The sequence below is a fragment of the Boleophthalmus pectinirostris genome, unplaced genomic scaffold (assembly GCF_026225935.1).
Source record: "Boleophthalmus pectinirostris isolate CB_2022bp ecotype Guang Dong unplaced genomic scaffold, ASM2622593v1 HiC_scaffold_6, whole genome shotgun sequence".
Taxonomy (NCBI): Eukaryota; Metazoa; Chordata; class Actinopteri; order Gobiiformes; family Gobiidae; genus Boleophthalmus; species Boleophthalmus pectinirostris.
In genome coordinates, this window is record NW_026571447.1 from 31155260 (window position 1) to 31169410 (window position 14151).

Here is a 14151-nt window from a genome sequence, read left to right on the forward strand (position 1 = left end):
TACTCATAATGTGTACTCTGATTACATAACTCCGGTACATGTAATCTGTTACTCCCCAACACTAAAAACAAAACAAAACAAAACAAAACATAGACTACAACCCCATACAACGCCAAACCCTATAAAACTATGACATTTTTTCATTTACAATTTCACTTACGACACACTGTATATATAAGAGACAAAATATATATTAAAACAAACAAATTTAATGCATAATTTATTCATTCCGGAGCTCTATTCTCTCTTTCAAAACATAATGCTTTGAAAGTTATAGAGCTCTTGAAATGCTAATAAGGATTACGAGATTACGATAATTACGCAATAAAATCACCTGTAATTAAATACATACAAAATAGATAAGCTTGATACTGTGGAACACTCCAGGTAAAGCATTAATGTCTCCATGGCGACAAGCAGGTGGTGGACCACAGACTGGACACTGTAAAATCTAATGAGTAGACTTTACTTGTAAAAAAAACCCTTAGGAACCCGATTGCCTTGAAAAATCTAACTTAACTGGTCTGTGAATCTAAAGTTATTAGATATTACTGTGTGTATATAAATAGACATGGTTAACCTGATAGTCAGAATATTCCAAATAGGAAGTGAGCATGGGCTCGCATCCAGCTCCATCGGCTCTGGCTCCAGTTCGCTTTACATTGAAAAATTATCATCGCTCTCTCTGTAACTGCTGCAGTGAGACTCATAATTTTGGTGTTAAAATGTTCGTATTAACTCACTCCACATGATCCTGGGGTTTTCATTTCGCTTTTTGTCCTAACATGGAGCTTCATTTGACCGGAGCTGAACTCTAGGGACACAAACACACACTCCCTTCCACTTCCACCTTTAAAAAATGAATATATTTCTTCCTTACCGTGTTGAAGTGAAGGTGCACTGTAACAGGCCCATATGTGTTCCTATGTGGGGTGTAAGTCATTAAAAGTCACCTTGGGAAATTGTGTCAACCTAATGTAAAGTGTCCTCCAGCAGAGAGTGTATTTATAACACCGTAGAGACTGAAATATGTACACACCGTGATGTTCCTCCAGCATGTTAATGATTTAAAGTTAAGACATGGGGTAAAATTGATTAAGGATTGAGGTTAGGTGAGTAGTAAATATGGTTTAAGGTAAGAATCTGTCTCTAGGATGAACCCAAGAACCACAGAAATCACATGTGAGTATAGAAGGGGGGGTCTCCTGTCCCGGTGACATTGCAGTGGGGGATTATTCTTGGCACTTCGTCAGCCCTTGATCTACAGTATTGTTCAAGAGCAATTAGATTCAGGGTTAACATAGTCTTTTCATTTTCATTTCTTTTTTCTGTACCTTTCTACAGGTTTTGTCACATGTCACAACACTGCATTAGACCTGTCACTTCATGAAATGGATTCAGGAGAAATATCTATTAGGATAATGGACAATACAATCCTATAGAGACATTTGTCCTCTGCATTTGGCCCATACTTAATGAGGCTTCTGGGGAAACCTGTCAGGGGCAGAGTAGCACCCATGGGACCCTAGCCTGATTCATCAGACAGTTTCACTTCGTAGAAACCGTCTTAGGATTCGTTCACTCGATGGTAGGTGGGTACTTTTTTTCATTTAACCAATCGCTGCTATTTGGTCGTGACATATATGCGCCACTAACGGGGCTAACTGGTATATTAAGCTTTTCCCAAATCCCGTAGGAAGAAGGGCAATAACTTCTTTCTGCTTGATAAAATTCACCAAACATTGTCTTTGTTGCGGCTTTAAATCCTCGATCTTGTGAATCGTTGCCAACACAGAATGTCTTGCTCTTCGCTGATTGGCTGGTGCCCGAACTCGCACTTCCAGGGTTTTAGCGAACAGTAGTGTATTCCGATTCCTGACCTAGTGGTTGGAGATAAATGAAACTGAGCGGAGGCACTAGGTGGCACCAGTCTGGCTAATGGGACCCATCTCCAGAACTTGTTGTACATCCATGGGTTTCACAATCATGAAAAGTTAGGATTGTCATATGTTATTAGGTTCTTTTTTAAGACCAAGGGTTTGTTTTTCATACAGTTTCGATTTCTCACTGCAGTTTTACTCAGAGAAGTCACGTGATGTTGCTGTGACGTGGCCGGTCAGCTGATTTATACAGGTTTTGGCGCTGTCTTCCTACTGGAGGAAGCAGGACGACAGCGCCATCTGCAGTCCGACTTCCTCAGGATCGTATCCCAGGTGTGTGAGAGTAAAAAAGCCCCCTTGTCCCGGTTTATAGTCCCTTGGGCATGTTTCCATATTTCAATTGCCTCTTTAATCCTTTCTTTTAATAAGTGACATGCACATTTCTTGTTGAGTATCGTATTGTTTTCTATGTTCTTAGTAGTTGTATTGTGTTTGTATTGTGTATTGTGTTGTACTGCGATTGTCCTTGTCTAACCTGTGTTTGTGTACAGTACATTGGCCAGTTGCAAAGTTTTTAAAGTGCTTTATAAATAAAGTTGGTATGGTAATCCTGCGAGTGTTTGTTTTCCTCTAAACAAACTCTTGGTCTAAAAAAAGAACCTAATAACATAAATTATCAGAAGACCAAATCGACATTTGCTGAGGTAGTTATTTCCATACACTTCCCTGGCAATCCTGAATCACATCTCTCTATGTATTGAACAAGTGTGTATTCTGGATCATTGTATCGTTGATTTTAATTGAATTGTTTCAAAGTGTTAGGTAATGGTTTGTCTCTCACTCAGAGAGAAGTGTTGCACTCTGTGTTAAGCACCTGCACAAGAGACTCTTGTGAGTGAGCACAGTCTCCTCTCTGCTCTTCTTCATCAGGAGACCCCATATTTACACATTTTCATTTAAGAGGCAGAGGAATAATGATCACACGACTTACTGTAACTGATTTTTTCTCCTCCAAATTTAGAAAAGCTGGAATTTGGAATGAAATGGGAAATCCACAATCTATGAATCATTTCGATATATCACAACTGTAAATAAAGGGTAGGCTGGCATGAAGAGTCCAAGGAGAGTCAACCTCTTTGAGGATGACCAAATATCTAGGTTAGGTTATTTATGCAGATTTAAAACTGTAACGATTTAATCTGAAACTAGACCACAAAAATTAACGTCTTCTAAAGGCACTTTTTAAACTTGAAATAGTAATTTAAAGTGGTTCACTGGATAGATTTTGAACAACATACGTATGATATATACTACAATAACCACCTTTACTTTGTCTATCAGCTGTTATTTTTTTGGTTGTATTATTAAAATAAATATATACGATATCGAAAATCCTGCTCATCTTCAAAACGACATTCATCGTATTATCGATAATTTGAATAAGGCCATCCATTTGCTTATTTCATCATCAAAACATATCAAAGTAGATCATTAAAATTGATTAAAAACAGTAAACATCTCAAAGATTAAATGACTTATATGACACTATTTTCTGATCTTCTGTTAAAATGTTTCATCAAAAACATCAAAACCTGGAGTTTTGTTTCTTTCACACGTTTAACACACAATGTTGACTAATTGCACAAAGATGTTGTTATAATCAATACATTTATAACTGCTAAGCCTTTTATTATTTTGTATATATTCTATTTACAGTAAATGTTTCCTTTACTAATGGTCTGTGGTTCAGAAAGCCTTGCCCCTGTACGTGACGCTCTGATGAGGGTTTATTCCACAATAGCGCCCTCTGCTGGACTAGAATATATTAAAATTAAAAAATATATAAAAATAAAGAAGAAAAACTGACTTCCTTTGCCTTTGTAACTGAGCTTTTACCATTTCCCTTCACATTACTTAGTTTTATCTTCTTTCAGGATGGTTTATGGTTCATGACAAGGACAAAAATAGATGTTCCAGGCATTGTGTCGTCTGCAGGTCACTTTTGTAATAAGATCCACTGCCTCCATCTAGACTCAGACTCAGACTTAGAACAGAAGAATAGATTCGTCTGAGAGAAATACAACCAGATGCAGAGTCACTGACAGTCTCAGTTTATTATAATGTTTGAGTTGAGCCTCATGTCAAATACAGTCAAATAAATCCAACATGAGATGTGCAGACCTAAAGAGCCAGGGTCATGTCATCTACAGCATGAAGCACAGAACATCATAATGTTACAGAGACACCTACAGTAAAAACACAAATATCAGATTGACAAGAGCTCAGACACTGTTTACACAATACTTTGTAAACTTGTTCAAGTAAAGTTGTGGACTGCTGGTCCGTAAGTGTAAGCAGTCTGCAGCTTTAGCACTCGCTGTGGAAGTTATTAGCACAGACTCTAGACCTCAGGACTTAACTCAGTGCAGTGAAATGTGCCAATCTATCCCTTTTATTAACAAAAAGAGCAAAGTACAGGTAAAGCAGGGAATGACAACATTGCACAAATCTCAATAAAAAGGGAAGTGCTGAATATGAGCTGAACAATCTAAACGCATCCAAACCTCCAACATTATTATAACCGTTTTTTTATGCCTTTGCGTTAATGATGTCGATGAACTCTGGCTTCAGAGAGGCTCCGCCCACCAGGAAACCGTCCACATCCTTCTGCGACGCCAGCTCTTTGCAGGTGCCTCCAGTCACAGAACCTGAATGGAAAAACTCATGAGAAAAAGCCCCTGATGTGAAGTAAATAATTAAGTTAAAAAGGTACTGACCTCCATAGATGATCCTCACAGAGTTGGCCACTGCCTCGGACACGTTGGCCTTGAGCCATCCCCTCAGTTTCTCGTGAACTTCCTGAGCCTAAAAACATGACGTAAAAACACAAGCTTAAACACCAGGACATGACATTGCAACAGCAGAAATATTTGTCTAGCCTAATCTTTACCTGCTGTGGGGAGGCGGTCTTTCCTGTGCCAATGGCCCACACTGGCTCGTAAGCAAGCACCACTTTGCTCCAGTCTTTTACATTGTCTGAAAAAGATAAGATGTCCTTTAGTATTGCACAAGCGTTAGGATTTCTCCACAGGTTTGCACAGGGAGAGCGTCACACCTGCGATGACTTTGGTCTGGGCAAACACAACCTGCTCGGTGATGCCCCCCTCCCTCTCGTCCAGCTTCTCCCCGATGCAGGCGATGACCCCCAGTCCACTCTCCAGAGCATGGGCCGTCTTCTGACCAATCAGCTGCACGCAAACAACGACAAATGAGTCTCTGTAAACGCATATTCCAGATCACGTAAAATAGCGAGCCTGGTTTACCTCATCGCTCTCTCCAAACACATGGCGTCTCTCGGAGTGTCCCAGGATCACCCAGTTGATCCCACAGTCCTTGATCATCGCAGGGCTGGTGACAGATACACAAAATGTAAGTGAAAATAGGCAAACAAGAATTCATAACATTAAAACATGTCGGGAGAAAATCTTACATCATCATTCAGCGCTCTTTGTAATAAAAGCTCAAACAAAAACACTTTCATTCTGCTTTAGCCCACCAAATCCTCCACTGTAAAGCTCTGAATGAGTGACAATTGCAGAAAAGTGTGAACTCTCAAAAGATTGCTTCACTAGACTCAAAAATGCATTCAGACCCACTAAAAATGTTCCATTATCTGGGATCAAATCGATATTTCTGACCTTAAAATATTATACGTTTGCTATATTGCCCATAACCCTCGTTGTCTCTGCTTCTGCGAGGCCATTCGTGGGGATTCACACTCTAGTCGGGAGTTCATGTGATAGATTAGCACATATAAGAAGTCTTATTGGTAAACTACAACAGCATTTCACACTATAACCACTTTGTCGCGCTTTTGGATACCACTTTATTGTGCTTTTGGATACAATGGTTAAGTAAATCCACAAAGTACCAGGAGTGTGCAGGGATATTTTATTCTGAAAATACACCGGATTTGTCAGTTCTGTGCAACTGATTTCATGTTTTATTTCTGTGATTTTGTCAGCTTGACGTCAGAGACCGCCGCGTTGTCTGGCAAAAATTGACCTCTTGTGTATTCTTTCCAAAGGCCTGCGCCCAACCTGCACCTGCACCGGTCCGAGGGCAGTGTGATGGGGTGTTACTGATTTTACTGATTTTCTTGCAGGACCCATGAGTGTCCCAAACCACATCTGCAGTCAGCAGACACCGAGCGCAACTATCTAAAAACATCTAATCATGGGTTTCTGCTTCCTTTTAAATGCAACACTTTGGACCTTTTCCCCAACAAGTTATAATATTTTGTTTCTCTTACCTGATCTCCCCAGTGAAGGCACCCTTGGGAACCTTGTAGCAGTTTTGAGCAGCAACACCGAATTTGGCATCGAGCTTAGACCTGACAAAGTCCAGGTAGATTGAAGGAGCACCGCACACGACCTCTGTAAAACAAAGAGGAGTATGATTATATAACTTGTTAGGATTGTAAACTGTACTCTAATAAACCCTGTATGGGAAATGAATGACTTAATGTGGAAATGCAATAAAAAAATGAAAATAAAGAAGAGCTGCACAACAAAAACTGGTATGAAAAGATTTTATAAGCAATAATTCATATCTGAACTACAGACTCAAAACATGTGCTGAAAAACCCTCGTAGAGCACCTGTACTGCTATTTTTAACTTTTTTATGATCCAGTGAAGCGCTCTACCCCTTTTCTTCATCTAATATGCTGAAAAATTTACAAGAATCTCATCAAAATATTGGGGATTTTGATGAAAACTGACTTTTTGTTTCTTTAACTAGTGTTGTGAATGTTTATTTTTACTGTAATGCATTTCATTCATTTCATTTCAACTAGTTCACTCATTGGAAAAAGCATTATTGACATTATTATCATGAGTTTCTGTTCAAATAACATTCTACTACTATTTATTTATTTAAAGACATTATATGAAGTTGGGGATACAGATTTTAAAGTCTCAGAAAGTTCACAATATGTATAGCAGCATGTGACTGGACACTGGTCTATATAAAACCGTTTGTTGGGTTTGGTGAAGGTCATTTGTGTGAGTGAGTTAAAGGTCTAAGTTCAACTGGCAAATGTCAAACAGGGCTGCATACTGAAGAGGCCAGTGCTGGGGTCAATGAAGGTTGACAAAAACTTAAGACTTAAACACTGAATAAATGTAATGAAGCACAAAACACTGTAAAAGTAATAGTGTGTGTAGTTGAAGTTGTAGTTTACTTTCGTGTAACAGATTCAAATCAAATAAGTAGTTTTAATTGAACAATCTGAAGGGACATGGTCACTCAAACTCCTGTACTCAGACTTTTGAACAGATGCTTAACCTTTAGAGTGGATTTACTACAAAAACGATCGAACTAACCAACTAAATATTGCGATCTATCCTACAATTATTGCATAAAATTACACAAAATTCAGAAGTGAAGAGAAACCGATGCAATATGCCCACCCCATTCATTCAAAAATATGAATATTTAGCAAATTGCTCAATGTTATGAAGCATTTTGTGATTTATGTGTGAATGTTTGGCATATAGTCTTTTATTTTCCATGTCATATTGATCCAAGCCACAAAAATAACCCGATACATTTCCCGACCTGGTGCAAAGTAATGGAGAGAGTGAACTAAAGGGCTCAGCTCCAGCCAATAAAGGGGGACAGATAGAATAGAGAAAGGTCTGTAGACGGTCAGGAGGACTGCTGTATACATAACAGTTGCATAACCCCTATGTGCAGTGGAGCCTTATTAAAGTGTCATTTAATAGGGTTTACAACGTTTCTCCAATATACTATACATTATAATATAAATAAAATAAAAAAATATAGGCCTCGACATGAATAGAACAATATGTACAAGTTCGTGGTTTCTTCATTATCCTTGTTGGCACTACTGAACTTTGAGTAAAATGGTAAAAAATGAACCATTATTGAAGATATTTCGGTATTTTGTTAAATATTATGCAAAAATGAGCAGCTTTGTGTGCATAAAACAGCTGCATCATTGATGAGTGAGGTCCGTGAATGCAACACGAGGCTGTAACAGAGGAGCTTCGGGCCTAGCTCCGGTTTTCCGCCGCTTAATAACCCGAGAGTGGAGTACGTGCGGCTGCAAACGCTCACACGCCCACCTCCGCTGCACCGACACACGCCAAGCACGTCACCCTGGCTCTGCTGCAGCATGTCCGGGCTACAGAATTAAGAACGCGTCGCTCATTGAAAGCAGCTGGGTGTGCGTAAAGGAAATTAACCAATGAACTCCACGAGGCATTGTTCCTTATTCTTTTATCCAATGAATGGGTGACTTTGAACATGGCCTTACGCACGAATTATAGAGGTCTAAACCAGGACAAAACTAGGAATGAACCGGGTCTAATCACCAGAATTGACCCAAATCTAGACCAGGATTAAACCAGGAGCAATCTGGATCGGTGTTTAAACTTGATAGACCTCATAATTCCAACTTGCACAGCATTACGCGCATGGCACAAGTCTGCAGTGGCGTTCAATTGCGTAAAAGTCAAGTGTGATATAAAATAGATCGGTGTTGAATTCACGTACCGACATTGGGGTCCACACTGGCTCCGTTCATAGTCTGAATGAGGTCCCCAAGGCTTTTCTTGTCGCCGTTCATCTTCCAGTTTCCTCCGACGAAGAATTTTCTGGTCATGATTGCGGTGCGCGGGTAGTTTTTAATTTGCTTAGAAATAAAGTCGTAACCTTCAAAAACCACCACCAGGGTCCTTCTTGTCTGGGGCGAGAGAGCGAGCGACAGACAGCGGCTTGGAGAATTTATAAACCCAGGCACATGAGCCCTCCTCCCGCTGCGTTTTATTGGTTCAGCGCCGGTACGCCCACAAGACGTTTCCCAATTTCAGGAAGTGCAAGCGCAGAAAGTCATGCTGCCTTCAAATACTACCTGTTAATTTCAATCACTCTTATAAAGATACAAATTAAAGGTGCACTGTGGAACTTTTCTAATAGAGGGTCTGTTGCTTGCGTTTGTTTCCATTAAAATGTCATTACTGATTTGCACAACATGGCATTAAACTTTCATCTGCTCCATCTATTCAGTTACAGGTGTTTTTATTATCCAAAAAATACCTTGAAATAAATGTATTCTTACTGTGAGAGAGATCTCCTTTCCGCAGATCTGACCTGTAATGTGGCTTGGTGGATTCACCTCATGGAAAAGTTAAATAAGAGCGAACCCTTCACCAGAAAATTTGCTTAATACTCATTTAACTGCAATATAACAGCCCTCGTGCTTTATTATTAAAATTATTATTATTAAAACATGCACAAGTCGAACTTGGTGCAACAATAAACAGTGATGATCTATTTTTTTTATTATTTTTTTTATTAATTCATATCCGTTTTATTTTAACATAATTTAGTAAGAAGCATGTCTATTAATTATTTTGGGTAATAATTAATATTTGAGATGCGTCATTCTTTTGGTCAAACCAGTTTTTGTTACGTCCAGTGCAAATTAAAGCGCTAGTTTATAGTGATTATTTGATTGGCTGGATTCAGAGGTACACGCCCCTTTCTGTGCCCAGAGCTGCCTCCTATTGGACAATAGTTCTTCTAATTTGAATACGAACAGACGTGAGTTAAATGTGTACTTCTTAAAGATTTTGAGATTTCTTAGTTTAAAGTGATCGAATTCTGTGTTGCCAATAATGTTAGTGATCTCGGAAATTTAAACAGAATATTGTGTAGTAAAAAAAAATAAAAAATAAAAATAAAATCGTTGACACCATAACTGAGAGTTCTATGTCATTTTAACTTAGGACCAGACGCATGCGCCGTTCAGGCAGAAGTTTTGCTCTTTTATATTTTTCCAGCAGGTTTCCCATAACGGGGAACCCACCTACAGGTTTAATGAAAATAAACTTGTCTTTAAAATTCATTAGATCAACGTATATAATCCACACTTTTACTATCCACGTGGTTTTGCTCGAAGAATAGGAATTATTTGCAAAAAAAAATATATATATATATATATTTTTTTTACAAGAAACAATTATGTGGTAAATCCGTGGCTCTTTAACGTAGACTGTATAAAAATGTTTACACCACAGGTGTCAAACATACGGCCCGGGGGCCAGATGCGGCCCTCCAAATCCTTTAATCTGGCCCTCAGGCTGATTTTCTACAAAAATATTTTAATAATATTTTCTATTAAAATATTTGTAATTTTCTGCAGTGCTTAGCATAGCAGCGTCTCCAGCGTCTCTGTACGTGGCCCCTCCCACCAGAGCAGCACAAATGAAGACTTGTCTCTTTCCAAACGCTTTTAAAGGACGATCGTTTTGACTGTTGACCGTGACACCCACATCAGAAAAATGTCCAACATGAGAAAAGTGGAGCCGAGTGCAGGATTTTACAACAAAAATGTATTTATTCCTATTTACATACAAGCTCATGTTGAAACTTTGTGTTGAAATTGTATTTTTCTTAAAGTTTCAGTTTTTTTATAATATTATAATATTTTGTAAAAGAAAGAGGTCATCAATTAAAAAATAGATTTCTGTAATAGATTTGTGTTTCTCTGCACAAATATTTGAACTTATTGTTATTTTTGGGGTTTATATGACATGAGTTTTCTGATCCGGGATCAAAGTCGGTTGGATACGGCCCCTGGAACAAAATGACTTTGACACCCCTGGTTTACACAGTCAATGCTCTTAAATTGATAAATAAAAAATAATTGAATTGATAATAATGTACAGTTCACTATAACTATTTTATTTTTTTTCTTTTATTATTGTTTCTATATTTATTTATTTATTTATTAGATTTAGGTTTCATATCATTATAATCCGGAGGTGGGACCAAGTCTTTGTTTTGCAAGTCTCAAGTCAGTCTCAATTCTTTGACCTCAGTTCCGAGTCAAGTCCCAAGTCAAATACAAAGTCCAAGTCGAGTCTCGAGTCACTGACCCATATAAGTCCAAGTCAAGTCCAAGTCGTCTGCTTTGAGCTTCAAGTCATTTCAAGTCTTTAAACCAAAGTAAGGCAAGGCAAGTTTATTTGTATAGCACAATTCATACACAAAAGTGCTTTACAGAATAAGAAATACATTAAAATCATAATAAAAACAAATCAAAACATAAATAATCATAAAGATTAAAATTAAAAAAGAGAGACATAAATTGGAGAGAAGAGTGCGGAATGAAAACCTTTCAGTTAAGTACCAAATATATCTTAGATCTTTGCAATTTATATGACTTTTAAGATAAATTGTACTTAAAATAAATCATAGTATATTTGTACATGAGTATTTATAGACTATATAAGAGTTGTGGAATTTAATTTTGTTATTTTTTTCCTTTTTAAATGTCTTGACAAGCTCTTAGAGTGAATCATTATAGTCAAAATAGAAAGAATTCAGATTTAAAAGTGCTTCTCAAGTCCGAGTCATGTCCCAAGTCACTTATCTTCAAGTTCAAGTCGAGTCCCATTTCTTAGGCCAGTTTATCAAGTCAAGTCTCAAGTCCTAAAATTAGTTACTCAAGTCTGACTCGAGTCCAAGTCACGACTTTCAAGCCTCCACCTCTGTTATAATCATGTAAAAACACCGGGAACACCTCATAGTCTTTGGTCTTTGTGTGTAGACTTCTCTGACCTACCACAAGATGGCGTTGACAGTTTATTTTCAGGTGATTTTGCGGACTTTTTTTAATACACAATCAGCCTATTCTGTGTGGTGAGTGGTCAATTTCCACAGAGTTTGATCAAGTTTATAAAGAAACAAGAAGTAATTTAAGTGAAATAGTTTGAATAGACTGACTGGTTCACACACTGAGAGCCAAAGTAGCCACATACATGACTTAAAATTGACTCTTGTGAATTTTAAGACGTGTTAAAATGGTGTTACCTCATCACAAAAACATACTTGGAGTTGTGTTTTGGATTGTAAATTTTTATTTATTTATTTTTTAAATAGCCTCTTTTTTCTTTGAACCCTGGTTTAGACTTTTGCCATTGCAGGAGACATTATCATGAGTTCATAGAGAGAAGGCCAAGAGTTTGCAGAGCTGTTGACATGGGAAAGAGTTAACCTGATTCATCAGCTGGTTTCACTTCGTGGAAACCATCTAACCTCACAGCACTAGGATTCGTTCGCTCAACGGTAAACGGGTACTTTTTTAAAATTTAACCAATCGCTGCTATTTGGTCATGACGTATGTAATGCACCGGTAAGGAGGTAAATGGTATATTAAGCTTTTCCCAAATCCTGTAGGAAGAAGGGCAATAACATCTTTCCCCTTGATAAAATTCACCAAACATTCTCTTTGTTCTTTGTTTGTGCTTTAAATCCTCGATCTTGGGAATTGTTACCAACACAGAATGTATGGCTCTTCGCTGATTGGTTGGTGCCTGAACTCGCACTTCCATGGTCCTTGCAAACTGTCTAGTGTATTTTCATTCCTGACCTTATCGCTGTAGAGAAATTAATCTATTTACTTGAGTTGTTTCACTTTCTGCTACACAATTCAATACATCTTGCTTCATATATTTGATGTTTTCCATAAAATGTAGAAAGTAGTAAATATATCTAAAAAAAAAAAAAAAAACACTGAATGCAAAGGTGTGTTCAAGCTTTTTTTCTTAATATATAAATGTTTTGTTGTTAGGGGTGTAATGATATCCTAGTGCCTAGTTAGACGAAAGAGTAATTTACTGAACACTACACTGAGGAATTACTTGTAGCTCAGCTTTAGACTCAAAGTCCACTTTAGTTTGACTTTTCAAGGCAATTGGTTTGCTAGATTTTTTTACGTAAGGTCTCAAGTTGTAACGATATCCAAGTCTCACGATATGATGTCGTCACGGTATGAACGTCACGGTACGATATTTATTGCGATATCGTGGGAAAGCTCATGAAATGATGGGGAGGCTCACAATTAGGGATGTAACAATATACAAATCTCTCGGTTTTCACGATACACATCTCACGGTACGATATTTATTGTGATATTTTGTGGAGGCTAAACAAGCAAAACTGTTAATATGTTACTTCTTCTCTTAAAATGCCTTGACAAGACTTAATCCAAAGAACTAAGACTTAAAAGTGCTTAGAACTGTTATTTCTCCTTGTAGTCTGCACTGAAATGGAGCAAAGGATCATGGTCTATGTAGTTCCTTCTGTCTTTTTTGAGCTATTGCTGCACCATAACTCTTAATTTAAGCAAAGAGACTTGTAATTCGATATATTGCGATGGTCCATGATATTACTGTGAGAACTTTGACGATACGATATCACGATATTTCGGTTATTGTTACATCCCTAAATATAACTCAGTTTTAGTTCTAGTTTAGGTTTAGTCATGCTTAAGTTCTTCTTGATGTGGCTTAGTGTTGTCTTATAACTGTCTTAGTCTCACTTTAGACCTGGTTTAATCCTGGATTAGTCCTGGTTTGTTCCGGTTCGAGTTTAATATGGGCTGGTTTTGAACAAGTTCTGAATTTTAGTTTTGGTTTAGATCTTGTCATGATATATTTAATTCTACATAAGTCATGTTTGAACCTAGGCTAACTCTTAATTTAAGCAAAGAGACTTGTGATTCGATATATTGCGATGGTCCACGATATTATTGCGAGAACTTTGACGATACTTCACGATATTTCAGTTGCTGTTACATCCCTATTTATTGTGTTTTTAAACAGAACTATAACCCCACACATGTGAAGAAAAACATACACACCTCCCACTCCACCGCACAAACCACACCCGGTCTGAGCTTGTAGCTTACGGAACCCTAAAGAATGAAAATAACAACCACAGCAGCAATGTTAGTGTTATTACCTCCCCTATTAATGCAATAATAGGTCAAAAATAAGATCATAAAACATAAATAAAATAAAAATCCTCTGTTCATGTTTGTAAGTCCAACAGGGGATTCCATATCTTTTCCCATTTAAGCAGATTTCCCAAGATTAGTATTTGCTTTTCCATAGCTGCGACACAGGCTGGTTCCTTCAGCCAGTTTCTAAAGGTTGGCACAGATGTTGTTTTCCATTCTTTCAAAAATGAGTCTTTTGGCCACAATAGTTCCGAGTTGTAAAGCTCTCCCCTGGTGTTTTGGTTGGTTTTGTGACTCTACAGAGCATCCAAACAGATCCATTTCCCTGTGTGGTGCCACGTCAGTCTCATTTACTCCAGAATAAAAGAAATATTCTAGATCAAAACGACCCATGAAAGTAACAATGATCCTTCAGCTCATTTACACTTGTCACAAAA

General features: G+C 37.8%; 1 protein-coding gene and 1 non-coding gene across 2 annotated transcripts; one reads left to right on the top strand and one right to left on the bottom strand.

Moving 5' to 3' along the window:
* Window positions 1-3975: 3975 nt before the first annotated feature.
* Window positions 3976-8682, bottom strand: tpi1b (triosephosphate isomerase 1b). The gene is made up of 7 exons (XM_020927933.2): window positions 8461-8682; window positions 6193-6316; window positions 5204-5288; window positions 4996-5128; window positions 4831-4916; window positions 4658-4745; window positions 3976-4588 (listed from the first exon to the last, which is right to left on the bottom strand). Exons 1-7 carry the CDS (start codon window positions 8567-8569, stop codon window positions 4470-4472), a joined length of 744 nt encoding a protein of 247 aa, XP_020783592.1. The 5' UTR covers window positions 8570-8682; the 3' UTR covers window positions 3976-4469.
* Window positions 8683-9722: 1040 nt separating this feature from the next.
* Window positions 9723-9775, top strand: LOC129411945 (U7 small nuclear RNA). Its single transcript, XR_008633509.1, has one exon. It is a non-coding gene; the product is annotated as a U7 small nuclear RNA (small nuclear RNA).
* The last annotated feature ends 4376 nt before the right edge of the window (window positions 9776-14151 follow it).

Coding starts and splice junctions, on each gene's coding strand:
- tpi1b (XM_020927933.2), bottom strand. CDS start 8,569: ATGACCAGAAAATTCTTCGTCGGAGGAAACTGGAAGATGAACGGCGAC. Junction 5,289..6,192: donor GCCTTCACTGGGGAGATCAG/GTAAGAGAAACA, acceptor ATCTGTCACCAG/CCCTGCGATGATCAAGGACT. Junction 4,746..4,830: donor AGACCGCCTCCCCACAGCAG/GTAAAGATTAGG, acceptor TCATGTTTTTAG/GCTCAGGAAGTTCACGAGAA.